Source organism: Esox lucius, chromosome 20 (genome assembly GCF_011004845.1).
Source record: "Esox lucius isolate fEsoLuc1 chromosome 20, fEsoLuc1.pri, whole genome shotgun sequence".
Taxonomy (NCBI): Eukaryota; Metazoa; Chordata; class Actinopteri; order Esociformes; family Esocidae; genus Esox; species Esox lucius.
This window is the reverse complement of record NC_047588.1, coordinates 40,467,303-40,493,956: the sequence shown is the minus strand read 5'-3', so window position 1 is coordinate 40,493,956 and position 26,654 is coordinate 40,467,303. Positions and strand designations below refer to the sequence as shown.

Below are 26,654 nucleotides of genomic sequence, written 5' to 3'. Positions count from 1 at the left end.
TATCTTGCCCTAAAGATGTCAAGACGTTATGCACCAGCTCCACAAGGTGACTTTGAATTTATATTGACAGTGTGATGTTTTCTCCTGTGTTTGGACCGATCGGTGGTCAGTTTTGTTGATGACTAGCAGATGTCCACGTACTCATTACGCTCCCCTAAGGCTCATAAACAAATACCAGGAGGACTCCATTGACAACACAGGGTAGAACTGCATTCACACTGGCACACCCATTTCCTTTCAGCAGTCAGATTAGCTCTTTGAAAGATCTGATCTGAAAAGATCAAATGTGATCGATCAAAATACCAATTAGCCATAAAAGGTTCAGAATTGGGTTGAGGCCCAAGTAAGCAATACATTAAACTGTTTGGTTACGGTGGGCAGGTTGGTCTAATATGTGCAAGCAAGCACATGCTAGACTCCTAAGAACATAAAGTTCTTGCACATGGGTCAATGCGGGTCAAACTTACTCAGGATACAAATTAATTGCTAGTTTGACACGTGATGCTCATTTGATTTTATGGAGGTTTCGTAATGCTTAGGTTATCAATGTAATTGAATTAGTGTGATGTATTTGACATACCGGTGTCTATTCAGCTAATTATTATTTTGATGTTTTTTTTTAATAATATGGCTTGGGCATCTTTTTCGGATGCCTCCGGAACGCCTTCCTGGGAAGGTGTTCCGGTCCCGTCCCACCGGGAGGAGACCCCGGGGAAGACCTAGGACTCGCTGGAGGGACTATGTCTCCCGGCTGGCCTGGGAACGCCTCGGTGTCCCCCCGGAAGAGCTAGAGGAAGTGTCTGGGGAGAGGGAAGTCTGGGCATCCCTGCTTAGACTGCTGCCCCCGCGACCCGGCCCCGGATAAGCGGAAGAAGATGGTATGGTATTTTAATAATATTGGCGGAATCCCTATTGAATGGTGACATACATGCATCTTATCCTCAACTGACTAGATATCAAACCAGCAACTGCATTCAGCACAGCTGATCACATATCACGTCAAAGGTCAAGCACAGTGACAGGCATGTGGTCAGAATGGCCCAAACGAAACTCTGTGTTGGAATGGCCCAGCCAAGGTCAGGACAAACACCCAGCTGAGATGGAGTGGCAGGAACTGAAAAAAGACGCTAACGCTAAAAACACCCACAAATGTTGTGCATGAAAGAGAAGCAAGACATTCTTTCACAGCACAATACCGCAGCAAGACATTCTTTCACAACAAAATACAGCAGGAATTAATGGTTGTAGCCATTGCAAACAACCAATCGAGAGTAATGACAAAGTCACGTAAAGGGGGACATTGGGTGTTGCCTAATTTTGGTCATTAGATAAATTAATATAGAAATATTGCGTTGGTTGTTTGGGTTACCAGTTTTCAATAACTGGGTTGGCATTCAGTGCCCAAAATACACAGAAACAAAGTAATGTGATTGTGTCCAGAGTATTTTGGCCGTGAGGCAAACAAAGATGCGTTTGACACTTCCTCAATCTAGCTAGGTTTCAGATCCATCTGTGCTATCTGGAAAACGCCTGTGGTCACTGTCACACCGACCAACGAATCTGGGACCAGACTAGTGTAAATTCACTGGCTTTGGGCACACATACCTGAGTTCCGGTGAGGTTCAGCACTGACTGCATGTTCTTCCCGTTAAAGATGTTCACCTACATAGTACGGGAAGATAATGGAATCAGTGTTCTATTCTCACCAAGGCATGCTTACAGAACACTGCCTAATCATTGTTTTCCTAGTGAATCAGTGTGGGTGTATTTGTGTGCTTTAGCCACAGCAAAAACAGTCACAGACTACACATTATGTACAAACTCATTGTCGAGACTAGCCTGTTATTTTTTTTAAAGAAAAGCTGAAACCATACTTCCACAATGTGTTAATCTATAAGTTAAAGTTATACTTACATAGCCAAGAGCTTTCTCTCCCCTGGGTACCCCAGTAATGTAATCTGTAAAACAGGACATGAGTAACAGAAAACCCTTTAATGTCAGAATGAGTTCCCCGTTGAGCCAATCTTTGAAAGGTTTGAACGACATCACCATTGAGCGGTATTGACCACAAGGGCCGACAGAGGTTTGTATTTCTAAATGATCTATTTCTATAGCTCTAAAAGCTAAGACACTCCACAGCACATTAATGTTCCAGACAATATAGCATGGAGAAGACCACTCTGGAAATAGAACATAAGCAGTTTAAAAGTCATGTATGCCATGAAAAGCTATATAACTGTAGGTACTACAGATGTAGGTAAATGTGAAACGATCATAAGTCTCACCATCAGATCCATCATTGTTGAAATCACCAACAGTCACAGAGTATCCTGCAAGGAAAACAAGATGGCCATTCAAATGAAATTAACTGTACGTTTTTCAGGGAAACAGCAGCCAAGCCGAGGAACTTTAGCCTTTCAGTGCTATAGAAAAAGGCAGGGAAGCTTAACCGGGTCTCTAGCCTGAAAGGAAAACACCCTAACCATCGTGCCAGTAGGATTAACTCACTCGGTGGGAGTTGTAGCTGGGGTCATATAGTGGCATATGATTCTGGAATGACAGTCACACACACCAGGGCAAGCCTCACCTCATAATCCACTATATTAGTGTCAGCTGTTGCACCACTGAAAGACTGTCCCAATTGAGTTTAAGTCCCAGTAAATTATTTCAGATGCAGAGATCTTCCATTTTTCATAACTGTAGCACTGAAATATACATCACTGCACTAGTACAGATAGCAGATGTGGATTCTACAGCTTCTATTCAGCTTACATATTTAATTTCTTAATATTTAATTTCCTAATATTTAATATCTACTATTAAACTCTCCACTAATTGGCAAATCACGCCGAATAAACAAAACACAAACAACTACATTTGCAAATTGAATATTTTTTTCCATATCTTTTGACACATTCCAATGTGACTGGGGGAACAGCAAAACTCAGAAGATTCAACATGGTGCCAGCAGTCTGGAGGAACTTTAAGAGGAAGTGCATTCTACAGCAGACCTGACTACGCATGTTTTCAGCATGGGTGAACATAACTAAATCCTCATCAACCACAAACCCTCAGATCGACTTAAAACCTTAAACTACAACTATGAGTCTTCAGAGCCAAACCATAGGTTGGAGCACAACTTCACAACATGCAAACCAACGCTTACAAACACATAGTTAAACTATGCAGGGATCCCAATGACACCATACTCACTCCAAAGTGCACTACTTTTCACAAGAGCCTATGGACCCTAATTAAAAAGCAGTTTTCTGAGGTACCATTTAGACCACGGTGGACTTACCTAAGTAGCTGTCATCGTACAGAGCGGCTGCCGACCTGGTTGTCAGCTGGTTATTGTAGGGAGTGATGAAGTCATTGTTTACGCGGTTTATGATCTCCAAGATATCATCAGATATCAGTTGACCTGTGGAAAAAACAGATTACATTAGACGTTGTCCACTTTGATGTGTGTGAAAGAATCAACATTCGAAAAAAATCAGGGAGAGTGCGTCTTTATTGGCATGAGGTTGTTAGAAATCGGCCGTTTCGTATAGTGGTTGTAATAATTAGCATACCCGTTTGTCAAGGGAGAGAGAAAGTATATTATTTATTGCAGCATTAGAAAGTCTTGTTCATGAGGTTACGGACCTGGTCTTCCTTACACAACCTCAATCTCATCTCAGTCAATCTCTTCTCCCTGTAATGTTGGTTACCAGCTAGCCTATACATTAAGGGCGTTTCTAACTTTTTAGAAGTCAACCCCCATGCCATATGGCCATCGTAAACATTCCTGTCATTAGAGCGCTACCTACTGAGAGATAATCTAAACAGAGAGGTTTCTGTTGTTCTCATTATCTAGGCACATTCACTTCCAATGAAACGTACATTCATATTGTAATTGTTAATGCTCAGATTCTACAAGGTTTAGGGTTAGTCGCCTATTCACTGTTGATGTTGAGACTGGTGTTTTGCAGGTACTATTTAATGAAGCTGCCAGTTGAGGACCTGTGAGTCTGATTCTCATACTTGACACTCCAACGTATTTGTCCTCTTGCTCAGTTGTGCACCGGGGCCTCCCACTCCTCTTTCTATTCTGGTTAGAGACAGTTTGCACTGTTCTGTGAAGGGAGTAGTACACATCATTGTACGAGATCTTCAGTTTTGTGGGAATGTCTCAAATGGAATAAAACAAGTTTCATAAGAAAGTGATCGATCATGTTTCTGGACATTTTGAGCCTATAATCAAACCCACAGTTGCTGATTCTGAAGATGCTGAACTAGACTAAGGCCAGTTTTATTGATTCTTTAATTGGCACAACGGTTTTCAGCTGTGCTAATATAATTGCAAAAGTGTTTTCTAATGATCAGTTAGCCTTTGAAAATGATATACCTGGATTAGCAAACACAGCGTGTCATTGGAACGCAGGACTGATGATTGCTGATAATAGGCCTCTGTAAGCCTATGCAGAAATTCTATTGAAAATAAGCTTTTTCCAATTACAATAGTCATTTCCAAAATTAACAACGTCTTTGTGATCAATTTGATTTAATTTTAATGGACTAAAATGTGCTTTTCTTTAAAAAAATGTGACCCAAAACCTTTGAACGGTAATGTAGATATAGTATGTGTTAAGTCACTGTAGGGTGAAACTGTCTTATATGCAACAGCAAGACTCTGTTTGACCACAACAACAGAAAAAAAGTATTTTCTGAAATTTCAGAAGCTGTTCTGATGAAAGCTGTTTTCCACATACATTCATGTTACCAGTCCAAAAAGGGGAGTTATGGCTTGTTATGTTGTACACATGGATAATAATATGTAATAGACTGACATTTACATTAAACTTTGTAATTAAATAGGGTCAGAGTGGGAGGAGAGTTTCTGAGTAAGGCGCAGTTGTTTAGGGATTTGATTGAAAGACTGAAAACATGTTACAGGAACGTTTGTACAGGTATGTATTTTTTATTACTCTAGAAAAGGGATGAAGTGGGAGGGGTCCTCCATGTTACTGACACAGACCTGCTGTCAGACCATCAACCAGTATAGTACCATGAAGAGCCTCCGCTGAAGTCACTACCAAAAACAAAAGATATCAAGTTGTATCCGTGGGACACTGTCTGCATAGTCAGGCATTGGTGTCTGCGTGAATATCTCTCTTCCCCTCCTCCCCAGTCCTCCTCCCCAGTCCTTCAATTATGCAGAAGCTGCCCCGTGTTGTGCACAGAGAGCGGGCTGGCATTCAGGCTTTCACACAAATGTCGACAGCACAGCACCCGTACAAATGCCTTTCCTGTCTGCCCCCCTGCGAGCCGACCCAATGCCCACCTTCTACCCAACGCCCTGGATGACAGCAGCCAACGAGCCGTCCCACAGGAAACAGATCAGATGTTGCAGTCACAGCAGCACACCCAATGGAATGTCACTGAAGTAAGAACCTAGTGATTTGTCAGAGAGCTAAACGGCTGATAGCTTTCTGAGACGGCGGCTGGCAGCCAGGCTGGGACAAACACGGACTTGCCCTGATTTACGTCATAAAACTGAAGGCGGACACAGGGTTCAAACACTACTTGGAATTATTTTGATTTATTTCCTCGACTTGATCGAGCTTGCCACGGACTCCAAATGAGGCAATCTGGATCCAAGCAGCCACAAAAAGAGCAAATTGCGCCCCCTCCCCTGGCAACCCGGGCTGGCTTAAGAAGACGCAGGAAGATTTCGAATAGTGTTGGAACCCAGGTCGGCGGAGTGCAGGCGAGTGCGGTGAGACAAGGGGGCATTGTGGAGCTCCGCCATGCCAAGGAACTAAGGAACAGCCCAATATCACCAGGCCCACCCACAGCAACCACAGGAGACTTGGCGACCGGCCAGCACATCCGATAATCCTCCCAGCGTTCTCCCATGACAAACAACATTTACGAATATCTAACCAAAAGTTCCAAATAACCCGGTCCTCGAGAAATAGGTAAACATCGACCAGAATACCATTTACATACATTACAATGCAGCCTGAACTTTTCATAGCCCCCCCCCTCCCTCCCCCCAGAGTTAAACTATTATGGAGCAAACCAGTGCTAGCCAGCTCATTTAGATGCACTGCCTGCTACAGTTAAACACAGCATTACTGCACTGACAACAACTATAATCAGACACTGAGTGGAGAATTACCACAGATTCCCTGCATCACTGCATGCCTCATCTCAAGGGGGGATCCAAACAGAGCCCAACGCATCTGTCTGATAATACCCAGGGACAGCAGACCAGGCTGGTAAAAACATAGAATTACCTCTCACTTACCTTGCCAATAGAAACTACCAGGGCCTCCAACAACCACCCTGTTGTTCTGCTGAAGGGGGGGGGGGGCAAAAAAAAAACACAAAGAAAGAAAGACAGTTATTCTGTCGTTTTAGAAGCAGGAATATGTTAGTTTTCAGTATTAAACAACTGCAGCACTGCAGTATAATATGTCTACCGGATTGATGTTATTATAACGTTCACTATCAACATGTCCTCCTTGTCTGGCTGTATCACACATGTCAATATACTATCAATCTCAATTAGTAGTAAACTTTGTGAAGACAAGCCCCTTATCCCTTTAATGAAATTCGGTACATATGCCCCTTTTCACATGAGGAAATGCCTCTGGGACATTTGGCACACATGCTCAGGGACATGAGTTAAGCAGCCCAGCATAATCTGGCACCACTGACCGGCTTGTCACAGTGCCACAATGCAGTGTTTGAGATTATTGCGGGTGGTGAAGATAGAGACGTACCAACACAGAACCACAATCCTTGGGAGATGGCTTTGAACAACTTCAGTTGGGTACTATCTTCAGCCCAGGTGAAGTAAAAAAATAAACATGTGCAAATACATGCATTTTTGGCATTTTTAAGATCCACAAACTAGTATTGGCTGTGACTGTGACTGATAAGAAAATGATTGGCCGATACTGACAGCCGAAATTCCTATACCACAACCACAACCAGATGCTTATCTTTTGTCATTTCTGTACCTATGCTCCCTGGTATACAGCAAGTAAGAAAAACAATCCTTCTGATGATGCTTATTTAAACAAATGTAAATTCAATCACACAAATGTTATCTTCCTGTACATTTTAATAACAAAAGACTCTCCAAAATATAACTGATAATGAATGGAAACTGTATAAATTAAATACAGGTTCCCTTTCTGTAATTGTCCATAATACAATGCCTGGCTATAAATGTGGTAAATAAGGCAGGTACGTTATTTAAATCTCAAAACGGCTTTAACAAAGGCCATTGTTCTTATCTGAATAGAGAGTAATTTGCTCAAATTAGCGGTGTTGCTGACATAGTTTGCAGACTCAAAAGCACTTAATTCTTCTAGACAGGCTGCTTTTGAGGTTGTTGCCAGCAGTTGCAGTTTTTAAATTCAAATTAACACTGAAAACAACCACACTAGAACAACAAGGTCATGGCCAGGATTCTTCAATTTTCTTGCATTGCAGCGATGGTTTTGCCTTGCAGAGGGCCGCGGTCAAATGAAGCCTGCAGAAAACGCCGGAAAGTACGCAGCCGAAAATATTGGACAAATGTAAAGTAATCACCAATTCGGATTATTCTATGTTTACCTGAAATGCCAACTGCTGGCCGATTTACTGGTGCCTCCCTATCTGTGGCCCTTTCATTTGATAAGAATTGGTGAGGAGTGTGTTGGTGACCCCTGTGTAATGTGGTAAAATACAGTGCGAAAACGTGTCGCGGTAAAATACAGGGTTTGACGATAAACGCGTCAGGTTTTGGTGAATTACATTTAGCTGTTGAAAATGAAAGGTTGGAAATTGATTTATCTTCGATAGCGCAGGTTGCTATGAAGACAGTGCAGGATAATGTGATAAGCATTTGAGAAACCATTCAAAAAGCAGACAAATAGATGGCGGAATACAACACATACCTTGACAAAGTCAATACTGAACCCAGCTTGACAGAAGCCCTGTCCTTCGGGAGAGTAAGCCCCTGTTTAGAGTAACAACAACATAAACTCAGTACAACTTACTGTCTCAGTGGTGAGGGTGAGTGTTACAGCAACTACTCATCCAACAGTACACATGAAACACACAGGAGTCAGGACCCCCCCCCCCAGGCCCAGATAACACCCACACGTTCTATGGAGGTTCTCCAGTCAAGTCTCAAGGCACTTACTTGATCGACAAGGGGAGTATTCCACAACTTTCTCTCCTTTTTTGAAGAAGCATGTTCCCACAGGTTCCCTCTCGTTGTAACTATATGTACTCCACTGATAGAGGGGTGCACAGGCCTGACAAAAAGAAAACACCAAATCCAACACCTGTATTCACCATGTACATTTACAGACATCTACCGGCAACAATGGGAAAATGCAGAGCTGAGCACATCTTCATGTGACCATTTTGTGATAACCAAAACTGCCTGGCCTCAAATGGGCGTGGTTAGCAACGGGAGCCAATAGGAACAGCCAGTTCAGGGCCCCGGGATCGCTGACGGGACCCACCAGATGGGTGATGAAAGTTCACTTCTACTTTCACACTGGATTTAAAAAAAAGTAGTGAAATGCTGGGATGTCGCCAGTGTCTAGACCTGGTTAGCAGTTGGAGCACGATGATACTCACCAGGATGTTCTCCCCTTGTGAGCGTACACTCGCCCCAAACCACTGGTTGGACTTGAACTCCATCTGTACACCGGCATCATTCGTCCGATCACCTGGGAGGGACAAATCATTATGGTTTAATGAAGGAGAAACGTCAACACATTTAGGGCTGCCAACCCCTTTGAAATGCTAACACTATTTTATTGATGTATCGGTGTGTGATCCACGATTTACCTATTTACGTTAGTTGCTTTGTACCGTATCAAAAGGGCAAATGGTCTTGGCAATGTGAAATAAAAAATAAACAGACGTGAATTCTAATTAATGGAAAATCCAGCATATATCCTTGTTCAAACTGTGTTCAAACGGCCAGCGGCTGATGGAGTGCTTAAATATCTGTTGGTCTCAGCAGTAGGGAATGTAAACCAGGTCCTGAAAGTCAGGGTGAAGGGGGTGTGCACTGTTAAACAGGATGGATACTATGCATGTTTCCATTTGATTTCAAGGTCACCAGACCAGGTCATGATCACCCTCCCCATTTCCCACTGTTTCTCACCCCGCCACTGTCAGGAGGGGTGGTCTGTTCTCTAGTGCACATTTTGCCAAGCAGTTCTGCTTCTTATCACATGGTTTGCCTAACCAGAAAGTACTTCCTGGAACCGAAGTACATGCAGGAGAACGCAGTCTCTGGGCACTAACCACGACTGAGCTGGCAGGCTCAGTAAGCCATGGACATTTTTCCATTGTTCCAAGGCAGTGCTTCTCAATTGTGGTCGCAGGAGAAAACAAGCATTTCTTATAGGACAAGTCCACATATTTCAGTGCCTTTCCTTCCATTTGGGGCCTAATGAAGTGACCCCAAGAGTCAGACAAAAGGGTGGGTTAATGGATGAATGAAGGCAGCGGAAGGGATGATTATTCATCTTCATCCAGATCATAGCCTGAAGTTCAAAACAATAGCGGTAGCTAGAGGCAACTGTATAGTGTGCCGAGGCAGACATAGTAGGCTCTGTTCGTATGTTTGTGGATAATTGTCTTCTATATACCTGTGCAATTAGGGGCCAGTGTGTTAGTGCCAAACTATTTGTGAGTAATTGTTTTGTTCTGTGCAGTCTAGCCAACCACAGGTTCTTTAAATAGCCAAGGTAACCTGCAGCCTTGGTGGCTGTGGCTGGCAAGGCTGCCATGTTAACATGATAATGTGATGACCTGAAAGCAAAGGAAACGGAACATGAGTTATTTGGTTCTTATTATATTTCGTTTAACCAAATTTAATTTTCATTTGTGTAAGTAAAAGGATTACAATAAATGACACATAAGTATAACTTCAAACGCTGGAAATTAATGGATTTTAGGAACACGCGTCAAAACAACAAGAATCCAGCTACTGCCAAGGTGGCTAATTAAAGTCGCAGAGGAAGCCACTACACTCCATAAGGAAATGACTCAGAGATTTCATTAACATCCCTGTCTGGCTAACTCAGATCCATCTCTGACACATGTGTTACTCAGTGAAGAGGGATATACTTGAGGACAGCTGAATCTATATATGAACAAATCTAGACTGCCCCTTAATCTCCAGGTTTCCTGACAGACGTCCCTGTGGTTAGTTTCTTCACACACCCACCGTCTCTTCACAAGTAAGGCAACAAAGACAAGGGTTAGCACAGACTAAAAGAAGGTTTCCCAAGCCTCTCATCAGGCCCCCCCGGACAATTTACATTAGTTACATCCTTGATGTCTAATTGACTAATTAGGTGTGCCGGATTGGTTTTAAAGGTGATTTTGCCATTCAAAAACCAAACACGTTCAGATGGTCCCATTACTACAGATGATAGTTGAATGTCAAATGCAGTTGGCCCATAAACTTTGAGGCTGAGAAACCATCAAATATAAAGTTAAAAAGTAACAATTCTGTTTTATTATGGGCTGTGTTCTGTTGATGTGGAAATTCTATCTATCTATCTTCCTAAAGATCCTGAATCATCTGCTATTACCAGACAAACAATTTGCAAGGACTGTTTGAAAAATCATGTTAGCTGCAATGTTGCAAGTTTACTGGTTTCAAAATACCTCCGGTGCTTGTTCAAACAGAGCTCGACTGATTCACTGCCTACATTCAGGATTACCTCAGAGCCAAGCCTTGTGAGACACCATGCAATTGCAGCCATAAAGACCAAAAGCCCCACCTGAACCTTCACGACAGACGACGAAATGGTAGACAAATATCAAATCAGGTACCTGGCAAGTGCACAGACATAATTAGGTTCTGGGAGGTCGAGATGACACACATAAACATTCATCAACAATAATATACAGAGATATTATTTGATAGCATGGGAAACAGCCTTTGTAAATAACATCTATTTCATAGAGCCAAGCAGACATGGCAGCTTGATGACTGGATTAAGAATCATCCCCATGAGCTGGATGCATGCATTTTATGTGCTCAATGTTTGATATCCAATTACTTCAGAGAGCAATTCCAAACTTTCAAAAGTAGGTACATTGCTTGGATCGACCTCAGTCAACAAGGCACATCCTTGCAGACATGCAGAGCGATAAGCGCATGTGGGAGAATATTTACTAGCCTTCTAGACACACAGCTCTGCCGCTCCCAGCTCCCGTCTACTCTGGGCTGGGTGCAATGGGCCTCGCAATGTTTGCTTAACAGTATCTGCATCAAACACAAACGGTGGGTGGGGCCACTTCAAAAGTGGAGTGAGCTAAACCAATTCAACATTGGCCTTGACCAGCTGTCTTCTCTGCCCAGGAGAGGTAGGGGATTTCCTCCCCTAGAGACGGGGGGGAGGGGGGGGGCTAGGCCTCTATAGCCTTGGCCGCAATTGGTCAAACACCAGACCAATCAATTGGCCATCTATAATTATATCGCTCATCCAGAGGCTATGGTCAACTGTGAATCCGGCAGCCTGTCCAACAACAAGGAAACAACTGGGTGCTGAACCACGCTTTATCAAATGGAAAATGTGCACTAATTAGAAGGTGCTCTAATCTGACTTTGGCTTTGTTTGTTTTCCACCCACCATTAGTCCTCTTCCTGACCGAGCTGGTTAACCAGATCTCATCTGACTGGGACAACAGTGGGACAACAGTGGGACAACAGTGGGACAACAGTAACCTAGAGAACAACACAGTAACTAAGCACTGTTAACACAAAAGCAGGTAGGGTTGGACGTGAAAACGACACCGGAGATTGCGCAAAGTGTCGGTAGACCCTTTAAGCCAGCTAGTTGGTGAGCGGTCATGTGGAAGGAGCACACACTTAGTATGGTACATTCCCATATCCCTGGGCAGCTTGGAATGAAGCACTAATCCAGACCAATGAGCCCCCCACCCCCACCCCCCCCCCACACACACACACACTCCCCCACCCTCACCACTCACTCGGCCGTCACAAAGGCGTCCATTGTGGCTCAGCTGCCATTGTACAGTACCCGCAACAAGCCCAAAGCCACTCTGGCCCTGACTGGAAAACAACAAGCCCAAAGCCACTCTGGCCCTGACCCGGAAAACAAAAAGCCCAAAGCCACTCTGGCCCTGACTGGAAAACACGCAGATGGAAAATCCATGACAGATAAATACATTTGCACTTCACTTAGGAAACGTTTCCTACTGGAAAAGACGGGTTCAGTTCAGACTCATCCTGTCTACCTCCAAACAGAGCTCAGTCTGGGCGTCAGCGGAAGACGGGAGTCACGTTTGGTCTTTTGTTGCGGTCGCTGCTCTCTCGTATCAAGCACTATGAACTCACCAAACAAATGGAGATAAAGCTACAACAAAGTGCATTCAGCTGTGGGTAGCTTGGTTGGAGGGGGTGGTCAGGGGGGAGGAATATTACAACTATATAGATAGGCCATAAAAAACGTTGTATTTGATAATAAAAATCATTTCATGACTTGATTACATTTACACAAATCCACAATGTCTCATTTTATCTGGAAATGCCTACATACATTTACAGCTTAATCCTGCCATTTCGTAAGTCTTTTAAATGACTTTGTAGGCCGTTTGCTGCCAACCTCTTTTCAAGAAGGGTAAATAGCACAGGAGGTAGAGATCTATTTATTTTGATGGGAACCTGGGAGCCCAGGAGGATAATAAAATAATCCACCATTTGTGGTCAGGCTCCAGAGACGATCTTGGCATGGGGCTCATCATACCACCTTATGTACCAAATGGATCCCGGTTCTACTTTTGACTGGGAGGGCAGAGAGCTCTGGACTACATGGGGAATAGGGACCCATTTGGCCTGTAACTCTGAGCTCCTGACAGCCACAGAATATCAATGAAACTTCCCCAAATAGCTTAATTACCATGGCTGTCTGAATGAATGATTCTTACTGACGGGGCGTGGTTATTCTTTGTCTGTGCTGCTGCAAAACCCCATACGCTGGTAGGAGTGAACTTCTGCAGAAGTAAATAATACTACACCATTTGAACTAAAGACTAGAACGTGGCGCGCCGTGAGAGCATGGTAACGTCAGGGTCGAGTAGAACACAGTACAGTAGAGTAAAGTTAGGGCAGACTAGAGTATAGCAAAATAAAACAACAGAGCCTGAATGAAAGTAGACTAGATTAGTGCTACAGTATCTTGTTCTTGCTCTTTGGCGTTTCAAGCTGGGTATCCGTATGAGCATTTTATGACAACCAATGATGTAAAAAGGGCATTATAAAATATATTTGAATATCAGATTAGCATAGTACAGTGCAATACTCTAGTGTGGTCTACTGTGAAGTAACAAAATATACTATCAGTATCAGTAAGAGGTGGTAGGTGTCATTAGGTGGCAGTCAGAGGTGGGAGGGGTCATTAGGTGTCAGTAAGAGGTGGTAGGTGTCATTAGGTGGCAGTCAGAGGTGGGAGGGGTCATTAGGTGTCAGTAAGAGGTGGTAGGTGTCATTAGGTGGCAGTTAGAGGTGGTAGGTGTCATATCAGGTGTCAGTGAGAGGTGGTAGGTGTCATTAGGTGTCAGTAAAAGGTGGTAGGTGTCATTAGGTGTCAGTAAAAGGTGGTAGGTGTCATTAGGTGTCAGTAAAAGGTGGTAGGTGTCATTAGGTGTCAGTAAAAGGTGGTAGGTGTCATTAGGTGTCAGTAAAAGGTGGTCGGTGTCATTAGGTGTCAGTAAAAGGTGGTAGGTGTCATTAGGTGTCAGTAAAAGGTGGTAGGTGTCATTAGGTGTCAGTAAAAGGTGGTAGGTGTCATTAGGTGTCAGTAAAAGGTGGTAGGTGTCATTAGGTGTCAGTAAAAGGTAGTAGGTGTCATATTAGGTGTCAGGAGGTGGTAGGTGTCAACTTTGATGTAATCCTACAGACTTCATATTTTGGTGATCAAGGCTACCTTTACAAAGAAATGGACCAAAGCAATTAATTCGAAGTATTGCAAATCAAGAATATGTTTGTGCAACAACGTGTCGTCGCCGTTGCACCCCCCCCCCCCCCCTCAACATAGCTTCCTGCATTCCTGGATGTGCCTTAACATGTTACATCGTAAAAAATATCTACTGAATCCCAAACCTTATGCCCTCAGAAAAGGAACAACACACACCAGGAAAAACTGTGAGCTCCTCACAGGTGACCCATGAATGAGAAATTATCTTTATTTTGGATGTCCACTATAGTCAGAAGTGTCCCTTGCCAGTTTGTTACAACGCAAACCATTACGGCGTAGTTAAAGGGTTAAAGTATCTAACAGTAGTCCTCACCAGTGTTGTCAAACAGTACTTGAGTGCAGCCGTCCGTCTGCTGCCAAGGGCAGGTATAGACAGCTCCTCTCTCCACCACGGAGGAAGCCGACGAGGTGTTGGCCCTGGGTGCTCCTATAAGAATGTTTGACCTTAAAAGAGAATAAATACTCAGCCTAAAAACACGGAAACATGCCCCAGACCTGTTCTCCAACGGCCCAACTGGAGGATATCGCTGTTCTCCTATCATAGCTTACGGCCACAAATGACTTTTCACTGATTCATTACATTAAAAATGTTTACAAAATGATAAAACGATGTTATGTATTTTCTTTAAACGTATGCTCCATAACAGACGTGGAAAATAGAAAACATGAAGACCTGATCTGAAATCTAAAATTTGTATTATGTAGGCTATAGAATTCAGTCTTACTGCTTGTTATCTGGCATGAAGAAATCCACCGAAAATCCAAAATAACTTCCTTTTGGTCCGGAGAATACATTGGGGTTCTCGATGTCCAGGTTGAAAGAAGTTGTCCATTGTAAACAAGGCAAAATCAAAGCTAAAGACACATACAGTTTGCGACGTCGTTCCATCCTTAAGGCTGAATATCCGTAACCTAGTGAACTAGATGCTTGCTGTGGTTTCGTATGGCAATAATAGAGCACGACAAAAAACAATTCCCTTTTCTCTTTGTAGTCGTTTTAATGATGATGACACACCGAGATCCCACACTCCATGTCCATGAGTAAATCCCCGGCAGTTCAGTAAACGTCTCGACTACAGTTTCGTTTCTTTTGCAACATCCAGTGAAAGGATTCCAGTTCGAATCGCGGCGACCTCAATGGTGCAGTTCATGTGATACAATGTAACATCCGAGTATGTTAACAGACCTCGGCGGCAGGCGGCCCGTTTCCTAGTCGCTTGTTGCGGCTGTACTAGGTTCGCAGTCGTACTCCCCAAATGAACTATACAGGAAGTGCGCTCATAGCTCCCAATAAAAGGGACTTCCGTAATGTTTCGCGCTATCCCATTCAGCTATGTTGCACGGTGGCGTTTTCCACTGTCAAAGACGGGATTCTGAGTAGTTGAGTTACAACGAACGGTTTTGCTTGTGAACAGAGGGACATCGAGCGTTGTTGCCGCATAAACTGCCACTGGAAATTAAACGTTAAATATTTTAAATCAGGCATGGGCAACTTGGGTGCTGGCGGGGGGGGGGGGCACAGAATTTATGTACTGGTCATCATGGGGCCACAGATTAACTTGGAACACACACACACACACACACACGTCAATTTTTTTTTTAGATTGATCAACGTGCTGTTTTCCCGCTCTGCTCATCTCTCCATTCAGTGTTATTAAACGCGTTAACCCTTTCAACGCCACAGGTTTTTTGTCTGTTTTCACCATTTTGATATTTTTGTTTGTACAGAGACTTCTGTAATAGGTATCATCAAATGTTTTATGGCTCAAATATCAGCACACACTCAGCTACACTTAGAAAGATATCACTACAGCTTTCTGACACCCTGAAATTACTGTTTTATATGTAAACATGCAAAACATTATTTCAAGTCTATTTCATGTTTTGTTTCCAGCATAGTTTCCAGCATAGATTTAGGTTCCAATACTAACTTTACAACAAATGTAAGGTCAAACCTGATACATATATGTATATTTTTTGTGTATATATCCTTTTTCTGTTTTCTAAATTAATCTGAGGGCTGCACAAAGAGGGGGTGGGGGCCACATGTGGCCCACGGGCTGCCAGTTGCCCATGCCTGTTTTAAATCTACACGATCGTCTGTCAGAACACCATTACCAAGATTCAATGACTGGATAAGCCCAATTTAACTTGTGCTATACAAATGACCTATCTGATATAAGCAATGACACTGAGTGCCCTGTGAACTAACCTTTGAGACAATCCATTTCAGATTTATATATTTTCCCCTAATTATTTATTTAGGTGGAGTTTGGTATTTCAGAACTGCGTCTTTGTCAGCCTTTCTTAAAGCTGAATCAGAAAAGGGAAATGTTCACTGCAGTATCCATAGTACACTAGTAAATAAGTTCTTCTCACATTGCACTTTAGAAGGGTTTTAGAAACAGTGGGTACAATAGCAGTTAATGGTCTGTTTTGTAAAAGCTCTGAGTCATTTATGTAAAGCTTTTTCTAAATCCACTAAATCCACACTGCCTAACAATTACAGATGACTAATGAGTGCTGGGATATTTTGTTCATATTTGGTCTGATTCTGCCTCGTACTCACCGCATCCCAAAATGCACCCTGTTATCAAAAGAGCAACAGTACATTTTGACCAGAACCAAGAACACACTATTCCCTTCATATTTCCCTATTTTTGACCAAAATCCAACAGGACCTGCTTTAAAGGAGTGCACTTCATAGCAAACACTGAGCACTTTGGGACACAGATAGTTGGAGGGGTGGTTATGATGGCGTACGCTCACAGGAATGTGCGTCAAAAAGCCCCTGGGAGGCTTGAAATGTGTTTGAGGGGAGGGTGAGATGTAGTGAAACGCAGGGAGGTTGGGGATGATGTTGGGGGAAACCAAGCTGTGTTTACAGTTCCCTGTGTTACGGTTTGCAGATGCTGCCTTATTGAATTACAGTGCTGTCTTGGAGAATTACTTCACACCAGGGACTTGTGAAAATCGGGGCGATCCCTTTTTCTTTCCTCACAAATACAAGTCTTAATATTAACAAAATTTGACATCTATGCTGTTCAGTCACGGCAGGGACTTATGGCCTGAAACCGGTCTTGAATGTACAATAAAAGATATTCATGACCTTTACCACAGCCGGCTCTCAAATAGAGAAAGTGAACATTCTCTCCTCTGGAGGTACATCCACTGACAAGATGTCATCCCACAAATACCTTGGGATATGGTTAGACAACAAATAGTCCTTTAAAGTTCATATGGATACTAATTAGAAGAATTTTTAACATAATTAACTTTTATTCACTAAGCAAAGCTATAGAGACAACACGAGGTGTTGGGTCCATGTTTCTTGAAATTTCCCATTCGCGTGATAAGCTTATTTCACAGATTTGTGTATCTTGTTTGTATCTCTGTCAGAGAGTGTTTCTTTCTTTTTTGTCACAAATGGGGTTGTAGAGAGAACCTACAGGACAGTAGATCTCTAGGAACAGGGTTGGGCAGCCCTGCACTAGGGGCTTGATTAAAGTTTAGCGTCAGAGCTGACTTCAGCGGGCAAATGTTCACCTTTGATGCCCAATGGCAAGTTGGAGAAGTATGCTCTTCACAGAAGAATATGTTATGAGAGGCTTTTAAATTGTTCCATGTTGCTTTTGCATTTTTGCTCAGTTCAGTTGTGTTATAATGCGCTAGGGCAAATGTCATTACAAAGAATGTGTAGATGATTGTAAACACTGAGATCTACACTATCATGTAAGTGTGATGGAATTAGGTCATCTCATTCTTCTACCCGTAGTTCCTTGACTTTGTGTAAGCCACTCCCTTTTCTTACTGTGTGCAGCAGCCAGACTGCAGTCTCTCACAGTCTTTTTGCTGGGGTAGAGTGCCAGAAGACAGAAGTCACTAACAAATTATTTAAATAAATAATAACAGTACGTGGTGGTTGTCTTGTTACATAATGGTTCGTCATGAGAAAACTTTGAAGCTGAAACTATATTCTGTATGAAGTAGTCTCCAACCAGGCAATCTACAAACGTAAAGGTAAAAGAAAATTGAAAAGTATGGCAGAACCAGTCTTTTTTATCCAACCTAACATGTTTATAGTTACCAATATGTTGGTTTAGAGAAAATCATGTGTGTAGTAGAAAAATACAATTAAAAAGGAATAAGTCCAGGTGGAAAAATAAGTGAACCCCAAGGTACATTGGTTAAATCAAGTTGGAATCAGGAGGGTAAATAATTGGGTACCAAAATAAACTATCAATGGAGGGATCTGTAGGAAAGAATCTGGCCAGGACTCTGATATAGACAAAAAAATTATATAAATGTTTTTAATGAAACAAATTCTTGAAATAACAATGTTTCCCGGACAGAAAATAATTTCCAGGATTTCTTGAATAACACTTCCAATACAAATTCTGGTCATGATGACAAAACGTACCTACATTATGTACCGATAGTGGAGACTAGATTAGCTTAATTTAAAACCTCTCTTCTAGATTGTCAGACGACACGTCCAAATAGTCCTATGGTCATCTTCACTTCTAGTCAACAGCTTATTCTGGACAGGAAAAGCAAAACAAAACAAAACACACCAACCTAGAAAGCACATTCTTTCCTGTAAACGTTGCTGCAGGCAGCGTTCACTGCCGACTGACAGAGCGCGATTCAGCACGCCAATGGCTGCTGTGTTTACACATTTAATTAGTGTGGGCTTTTCCTTTTCATTGAAAAACATTCAGCCTTTTGTGTGGTGACCTCAGCCAGCCCTGTCTGTGGTGGTGGGGGGTTTTCTGACCATGTGACTCGGCAAGCGGGTATTCACTGGACGAGTCACGTGTAGCCCCCTCCTCACTCTGGTGCAGTACTTCCTGCATAGCGGTGAAGGTGTCCTCCTGTGGCTGTGACGGGGACATTGCCCCAATGGGGATATTTTTTCAGACTGGGCCATTAAACGGCTGTCCTGACTCACGTGGGGGGAGGGGGGGGGGGGTTGGGGTGTGTTTACCCTAACGTCCTAACAAGCCGTTCTCCCGCAGTGGCCAGTCCTAATCATCCAGCTCATCCCTAATTGGCACGTTTTACTGCTGACCACTCCACCTCACGTCTGACGCAGTGTTTCTTGGCACAACCTTTTCGCCGGTCATCACCCAGGCCGGCGGAGGTGGATAAACAGAGGGGTCAGGCTGGTGCTCTGAAGTCCAACCCTAAGTCTTAGTTTTGAGTACCAGACAGAAAATCTAGTAAAAACACATTACAAATGATAATACTGAATATGTTTTTATTTACAATAAATCTCTGCATGTTGGCGAGAGGGAGGTTTTAAGAATTTTTCTCATAATGACAGACTAGCACATCTGACAACACTTTCGGATGCCCAGTGCTGACCAATTAGCAGATATAAACATTCCTTTACAAACAACTAACTGCCGGATCCAATTATTTGAATTTCATTTAGTCCATTTGATTTTCTGTAAGTTCAACACAGTTTCAGCAAAGCAAAATCAAATCTAATATGAACTTTGGGACATTGTAGGAAGTAGCAGTTTCAGTATAAAAGTCAAACTAAAAATAGTGATGGCATTTAAATGGCATTCATTAAATCTTACACTGTATCAACTTTACTCTATGGATCTGTCCATTGACTCAAATCAAAATTTTGCTTAATTCCCCTTCAAAAAAAAGATTTGATGTTGATGTTCACCAATATTTCCATGTCTTTCAGAAGATCTGGTCTTCTAGACCTCAGATCTACAAACTCTAGATAGTCAACATAATTCACAAAACATTCATGACCTGATACAGGCATGCAGATCATCTTAAACATCCTTTATGTGAAGTCCAATATTATCAGTGCAACCTTACTTTGCATTTTCCATTAAGCATTAATGAGACAAAGATACTTCAAAAGAGGAAGCCCAGCGCAAACTGAGCTATAACAGATAGTGCTACTGCAAACATTTAAATGAAGCCGTCAGAAAAGCCAGTATTTATGAAACACTTAGTCAACTATTTAGGCCAATATAAACAGTACATAAAAATCAAAGAGTAAAATTCCTTGCCAGAAATATTCATGAATTAACATAAACAAAACAATAAATATTACATTTCCCACTGACTTCTGACCATGATTGTAAGCATAGAGAAGAAAAAAAACATGGCATATCAACAAGTCGGTTAAAAAACGTGAACCTTTTGTTATCGACCGTGATTACAGAAGAACAGACAGATCAGGGGTACGTGAGAGGAGAACCACTGATTTTTTTCTTTTACAAAGTTTGTAAAGTTGTCAACATCTACGCCTCAGACAGTTCTGCTGGAGAATGGATATTTGTCTTCAGACGACAGACAAGGAACTAAGGGAGTAAGATTCCCATGCCAAGACTGTTACTGTGGAACATAGTTCACTTCCCGTCTCCACTGCTGATCCATAAAATGAGCAAACCTCAAATCAAATAAGCAGACTGAATTCAATTCAGACAAGCTGATTCAATAAAAAAAAAAAAAATCTGATTTAATCCAATTAAAAAAACCCTGATTCAATTCAAATAATCCAGAGTCGATTCAATTAAACTCACTCCCAGTCTCATTCATCCAACTCCAGTGTGGTGAGCTCTTCCTCTAGCTCATCCAGATCCTCCCCAGTGAACAGGTTCTCATCCACGGGGACCTCATCCGTCTCCCTGCCTTCCTCCATGTCTGCTCGTCCTATTCCGTTGACACCATTCTCCACCCCTCCCAGAGCCTGGCTCAGCCTACAGTCTGCGAGGCCGCCAGAATACAGCAGTAAGCCAACAGAAACGATCAGACAAAGAAATAATTGAAAACAGCATATCCCCCACATGACTATGCCTAGTCAGATAAAATGATTAACAACAGGAAATGTGGTTGTCGGGCAGGAAGAAACACAGACAGACATATTTTGTAGAAAACCAACTGTTTGGTAATTAAAAACTGCACAACAGACAGACAGACGTAACATGTAGAAAAACCAACTGTGTGGCAATCAAACGTCCACACCAGATAGAAGAGCTGCTCACCGCTAGTGACCGTGGAAGGCGGAGTCTTGGCTGTGAATCTGTCTGCAGACGCCACAGTGATCCCATCGCTGCCCACCTCCTGAGGAATAAACCGGGCGCCATCGATGTCCTGGAAGATGTCAGCATCCACTACCTAAGGAAGAGAAGCACAGGTACTAGTATTTGACTTAACTAGGAGAAAAATAACATTACCTTGATTAAAGGTCAAGTCGAACATAATTTGAATTGAAGAGCCAGAATGGAAACAATCAAAGCTTTTGACTTCTATATGAACTTGACATGACGCTGACTGTAACTTTACCTCATGAATGATGTCTTCGTCAACATCATCATCATCAGCCCGTTTGGCGTATTTAGTATCATCTGCCTCCTCATCGTCGTCATCAACCAGGTCGGGCCGGAACTCAAACACTTCACGGCCACTGACCTGGAAAAGAACCAAACTAAATGCTATATATTTATGAAAGCTAGTCAATTCTCAAGATGAAGTTATTCCAAAGTTTTTGTCTAACAGCATTAAATACATTGAACTAGAATGAATAAAAAAGAATCATTGACTTGAACGGGAACTCCTATTCTCTTCATTACATTTCTGTGATAAATCCTATCATATAGAGGAAATTCATATTTAATCATTTTGAAAAATGGACCACGGTCTTGATATTTAATTTAAAGGGTTTTGTCCCCACCCTCTGGTAAAAGAAGGGGAAGCTGAAATCAGCTCAGTGTGCCTTGGAAAACTATTACATCTGATAAATGGACACTCAAGACAAGACTGCCTAAGGCTAGAAAGTGGAATTTGCTCCGAAGATGTTTTATTTTATTTACTGTTTGTTTCTTTAAATTAGCTGAACTCACCCCAAGTGACCTTCCCGCGGAGAAGTCGGCCCTCTTCCTCTCCATGTCCTGCTCATCCTTGGCAATCCTCTCCTGTCGTTTCCTCTTCTTCCAAGCCAGGAAGGTCTGAAGGGTGATGCGAGTGACATTGGGACCCAGGGCAGCTCGCTTACAAACAGATCAAACAGCATGTGATTGGACGGCCATTTTCATTATGACTCTCAGGGTTTTAGACAATGACTGAATTAATCAAATGTATGTTATAAAGCCCCTTTTACCTCAGCAGCAAGTGCTTTTACAAAATCAATATTATTTTATGCCCACTTTATTTTTTTTACAGATCAATGTCTTCATATTTTGGTATTCTTTTAATAAATGACTACAAAATTACACATTGTTGCCAATTTGTTTTATAAGACAAATGAATCTGAAAAACAATCACAATAACCTGCAAAAAAAAAAAAAAAAAAAAGCTGTGGAGCCAAATACTAAACCCTGACGGCTTCATACATATTAGTCCTAAACCCCTGACTACTTCATAAACATTAATACTAAACCTCTGACTACTTCATAAACATTAATACTAAACCTCTGACTACTTCATAAACATTAATACTAAACCTCTGACTACTTCATAAACATTAATACTAAACCTCTGACTACTTCATAAACATTAATACTAAATCTCTGAGAACTTCATAAACATTAATACTAAACCTCGGGCTACTTCATAAACATTAATACTATTTGAACGTCAAACTCATTGTCTCACCACAAAATACTATCTGAACCCACGTCTGAGCCGACCCACCTCCTTAATCAGCTACGTCTGCACGTCTGATCCAGATCCACCAGCCAATTTCTCAATCAGCATCTACATGTCGGATCCAGATCAACCTACCTCATTCTCCATCAGCTCCTCCATGACTGATCCAAGTCGAACCTACCTCCTTCTCGATCAGCTCCTCCAGTGAGATCTCCTCCTCCTGGTTCTCCTCTTTCTTCTTATCCTTCTTGAGGACGAACCCGGCAGGAAGGGCATGTCGGTACATACAGCTGTCTCCTCCCCCAGGACACACCCAGAACCAACCATACTTATTGTTCTCAATGGCATCCAGGAAATACTTACAAACCTACAGGACGGGACAGGCTACTTCAGTCAACTTAATATACATTAACCCCTTAGAAGAGAAAAACAAGCTTTCTTGTAATGTGTAATTCTGAATGTAATACTGGTATGTACGGAAACATGTTAAAGGCGTGCAACGAATGTGTGACACTTATAACAACGCTTGCTGTGTGTTGACACGTACAATCTGAGTTTGTTGAGTTTTGGCTTTCTTCTTCTCTGCCTCTCCGTGTTTCTTGTTGACCACTTCCTCCAGCTTCTTCTCATCCCAGTTGTCCATGGTGTCTACACACAAAAAACCAGAAAACAACACAGACCGTGACAATGAACCCTAGAGAGTGAGCTAATCTTCCAAATTGAAAATGCAATTTGGAAACCTAAAACCTGACGACAGGGACAAAACCTCATTCACAGCCTAGCGGAAAGAGGGGTGAGAGAATGTGGCCTCACCTTTCTCGAGGTCTTCATCTCTGCCGTCTACATACAGACTCCGCTTCTCACATTTCCTCTCCAGAGTCAGGTCATGGGAGAACTTGCATTTATCTCCTTTGGTACACTGGCCTTGCTTGAAGAAGGCACACAGCACCGACTTAGGATCCACACCTGACCACAAGGGTTAGAAGACATGGGGAGGGGAAATGAAATAACAATAATAAAATGGCGGGCGTGCCACCAGGGCTACATGTTAGTAAAAGCAGCATTAACGCTGCAGGGATCCACAGTCCAACAACCTCAATGCATATCACTGAAGATGACCGACGATCTCATTCCAAAACCAATGAAGACCGCTGCTTCTGTGTTAAAGATCACAGCCGTTTTCATTAAAACTTGTGTGCCTAAATCTTATGGACAGCATTTCACAACATCTTCTAGAAGAAAAAGAATATCTGTATATCACGTGGGCCATCTATTCAAATGAAAAGATATTCTATGTTACCTGAACTGGCATCTATCGAAATTAAAACATTTAATGTTTCTGACCAGATTTTTACTCACGTGACACATAACATATTACTGGCTAACCCATATGCCGATGCTGTAATTCTGGTCATGTACGGGACCCACATTGATTAGGCTACAAAGAAAGACACTGACAGGGAGAAATGGCTTCTGACAATAGACTAGGAAAAGTATGAATTTGAGTATGTAGCATTGCAAATTTGCTAAAGGGGCCACATGTAAGATATTATTATTCCTCTATTTCATAGTGAAATAGAGTATGCTTGTACTTATGCTAGTGTAGCATAAGTACAAGCATTAGCGAACAGAAGAGATCTGCAGTTAATGTTTTAAGTTAAGATGAAGTCAATGTGTTTTTTCCTACAAACGTGAGTGCCTCATTTAAACTTTCTCACCAGTACTTCTATCAGTTTGCATTGACTTGAAGTCTCCTCATACTAAGCTTTAGACATGTGGTACAATCCTTCCCACCCTAAACCAGCTATTACTATTGCCTTCTTTTTCGGAAAGGGAAGAGGTGGAGACAAGTGATGTCATTGTTTAAAACACATTCTTGTAAACATTAGAGTCTGGATTCTACACAGTACCTCTTTAAGGCTATATTATAAACTCATTAAAATTTTTAGACTTGTTAGATCTAAAAACTGCCCGAATGTTATTCACGTCTTCCTAAATAGTCCCAGTACCTTTGGCAACTTTCTGGGCGGCAACTACAGGCTTGAACAGCTCATTAAGCTCCTCAAGCTCCTTCTTCTTATCAACCTTCTTGTTCTTATCGCCCTCCGAAGCTGCGACCTGGAACACATGACACAAGTGCTCCGCATTTAGACAATCACTTGGTTCCATGTGGATTTATATCAGTGGGTCGTGGGGCTTGTTTATACCGTTAACCTCTAAACTGATGGCAAAGTTCCCACCTGTCTTGCGTTCTGCTGTCCATACTTGACTTGCTGAGTGACCGTTTTTATAAACTTCTGTTGTTTAGCTCCTTTCTTGTTCTTCAGTCCAAATGTCTTGTCCTGGTCAATAAATAAACGTAATGTTAGCCATCTCTATGTGTATAAAGAGACTAGTCTTTTTATTATTATTTTTTTGTCAAACGCCGAGTTGCATTCTTAGCCAGCTATGTACTGTTGCTGGCACACATGGCTATTTATTCACCCGCAAGATGACTGCCAGTCAGTTGTCTTACCTAGATGCAAGAAGCAACGACTAACCAGTGATATAACATCAGGCAAGTAGCGATATATTTCTTATAGTTGTGAGATTGGAAGTCAATACAGTATATGGCCTGCTAACATTAGTAGCTAACTGCAGCTGCATAACCGCTGCATTTAACTAGCTAGATAGCTACTGCACACTCGCTTGTTCTTGATCCTCAGTTCTTACCTCAATTATCTTTTCCTTCTTTTTCTCTTGTGTTTTCTTACTACCTGCTGTTGCTTGAGCCGGTTTTTTCGGAGGCATGTCGGTTTAAAATGTTATAGAAACCAATCTGAGCCTCGACTTAATACGTTGTTATCAAATCTGGTTAGCCTCAGCAGAAGCTGTCAGATGGACATTCGCACATGCGCACACCACACAGTGCTAATAAGGAAACGCAGTGTGTTCTGGTTAACGTAGTAATTTCAGTCGAAGTAGAGACTACTGTAAACTCGCGAAACCGGCGGATCCCGCGAGTTTACGAGGCTTCGCGAGACTAGGTTAATATGGTATAATTGCAGACATCTATTTGATTGCACAGCGCAAGCAGGCACGTAGGGGACGTGAAGGTATGTGAAGGTATGTGAAGGTATGTGAAGGTATGTGAAGGTATGTGAAGGTATGTGAAGGTATGTGAAGGTATGTGAAGGTATGTGAAGGTATGTGGGAGTTCCTGAATATACTGTAACGCCTATTACTGCATACCCTTGTTCAGTATGTTGTTAACTTCCACTGGATGGGGAGGTTTACGGATCAATTGGGCTATTTTTAATGACACAGTGCGGGCAAAATGGGCTTGGGTGGGTCGATTTACAGATAGGGTTATATAGAAAAATTATAATTTGGGCGTTTTTTGCGGAGGTCGCGGATAATTGGTGGTTTACCGTCAGTACAATGTGGCAACACTGCTTCCGCTGGTCAGTTCCCACACTGGACTTCCTTACGCTACGTTCAACCAGATATATTATGAAAAGGACAGTAAAAGTACTTTATATCTAGTTCATCAAACTTTACGAAAGGTTACGACGTTGAAAAAGCGCACAGGCATGCTCAGATATGGTAGTATAGATATGGTAGTACAAAAGAAGAAAATGCATGCGTTTTGTACTCACGTTATCATAGAAGTATTATTTAGCATGGATGATAGAATAACACATTGGATTCATGAGAGCACAATAGGCATTACGCTTTTTACTGCGGCCCAACATCGAAGTCAATGTCATAGCCGACAACAAATTGTGTCAGTTTGACAGTAACAGTGTTTATACACTGCTCCAAACATTACACTTCAACACTGATAAAACAAATTTGTGTGTTGTGATCAGATAGGCTTCAGTTTTATCCCAGCTAATGGGTATTCCCAACAGCTGAACAAATGAATGGAGCTCAAAATGAACACAACTGCCTGGGAGGAGGCAGGAACAACATGCATTAGGTATATGTAAATATGTAGTCACGTCCCAGTCCTCATTGATGGCACTGAGG

The 26,654-nt window shown here is 42.2% G+C and overlaps 2 protein-coding genes across 3 annotated transcripts in view; both read right to left on the bottom strand.

The window, feature by feature from the left end:
• Positions 1 to 15,425, bottom strand: part of itgav (integrin, alpha V) — a 39,736-nt gene extending 24,311 nt beyond the window's left edge. The window contains exons 1-10 of one of the 2 annotated variants that reach the window (XM_013131133.4): positions 14,747 to 15,425; positions 14,335 to 14,465; positions 8,632 to 8,723; positions 8,186 to 8,300; positions 7,938 to 7,999; positions 6,296 to 6,344; positions 3,302 to 3,424; positions 2,286 to 2,330; positions 1,915 to 1,958; positions 1,606 to 1,662 (exon numbers count right to left, since the gene is read on the bottom strand). In XM_013131133.4, the coding sequence (XP_012986587.1) occupies positions 1,606 to 1,662; positions 1,915 to 1,958; positions 2,286 to 2,330; positions 3,302 to 3,424; positions 6,296 to 6,344; positions 7,938 to 7,999; positions 8,186 to 8,300; positions 8,632 to 8,723; positions 14,335 to 14,465; positions 14,747 to 14,910 (882 nt within the window). In that variant the 5' untranslated portion in view covers positions 14,911 to 15,425. The remainder of the gene's footprint in view (positions 1 to 1,605; positions 1,663 to 1,914; positions 1,959 to 2,285; positions 2,331 to 3,301; positions 3,425 to 6,295; positions 6,345 to 7,937; positions 8,000 to 8,185; positions 8,301 to 8,631; positions 8,724 to 14,334; positions 14,466 to 14,746) is intronic. The other variant, XM_013131134.4, reaches the window with a different exon arrangement.
• A 3,844-nt stretch (positions 15,426 to 19,269) lies between these two features.
• Positions 19,270 to 25,556, bottom strand: zc3h15 (zinc finger CCCH-type containing 15). Its single transcript, XM_010899340.5, has 10 exons — positions 25,356 to 25,556; positions 24,884 to 24,985; positions 24,653 to 24,761; positions 23,457 to 23,609; positions 23,191 to 23,291; positions 22,825 to 23,010; positions 21,899 to 22,045; positions 21,342 to 21,467; positions 21,041 to 21,173; positions 19,270 to 20,762 (listed from the first exon to the last, which is right to left on the bottom strand). Exons 1-10 carry the CDS (start codon positions 25,431 to 25,433, stop codon positions 20,587 to 20,589), a joined length of 1,311 nt encoding a protein of 436 aa, XP_010897642.3. The 5' UTR covers positions 25,434 to 25,556; the 3' UTR covers positions 19,270 to 20,586.
• Positions 25,557 to 26,654: the final 1,098 nt, after the last annotated feature.

What these genes read in the sequence shown, in the direction of transcription:
- zc3h15 (XM_010899340.5), bottom strand. Translation starts at nt 25,433, where the DNA reads ATGCCTCCGAAAAAACCGGCTCAAGCAACAGCAGGTAGTAAGAAAACA. An exon ending in ACGAAGACATCATTCATGAG is followed by an intron (nt 21,174 to 21,341) that starts GTAAAGTTACAG and finishes TCTCTTCCTTAG; the next exon opens with GTAGTGGATGCTGACATCTT. An exon ending in GCCTTCCACGGTCACTAGCG is followed by an intron (nt 20,763 to 21,040) that starts GTGAGCAGCTCT and finishes GCGGCCTCGCAG; the next exon opens with ACTGTAGGCTGAGCCAGGCT.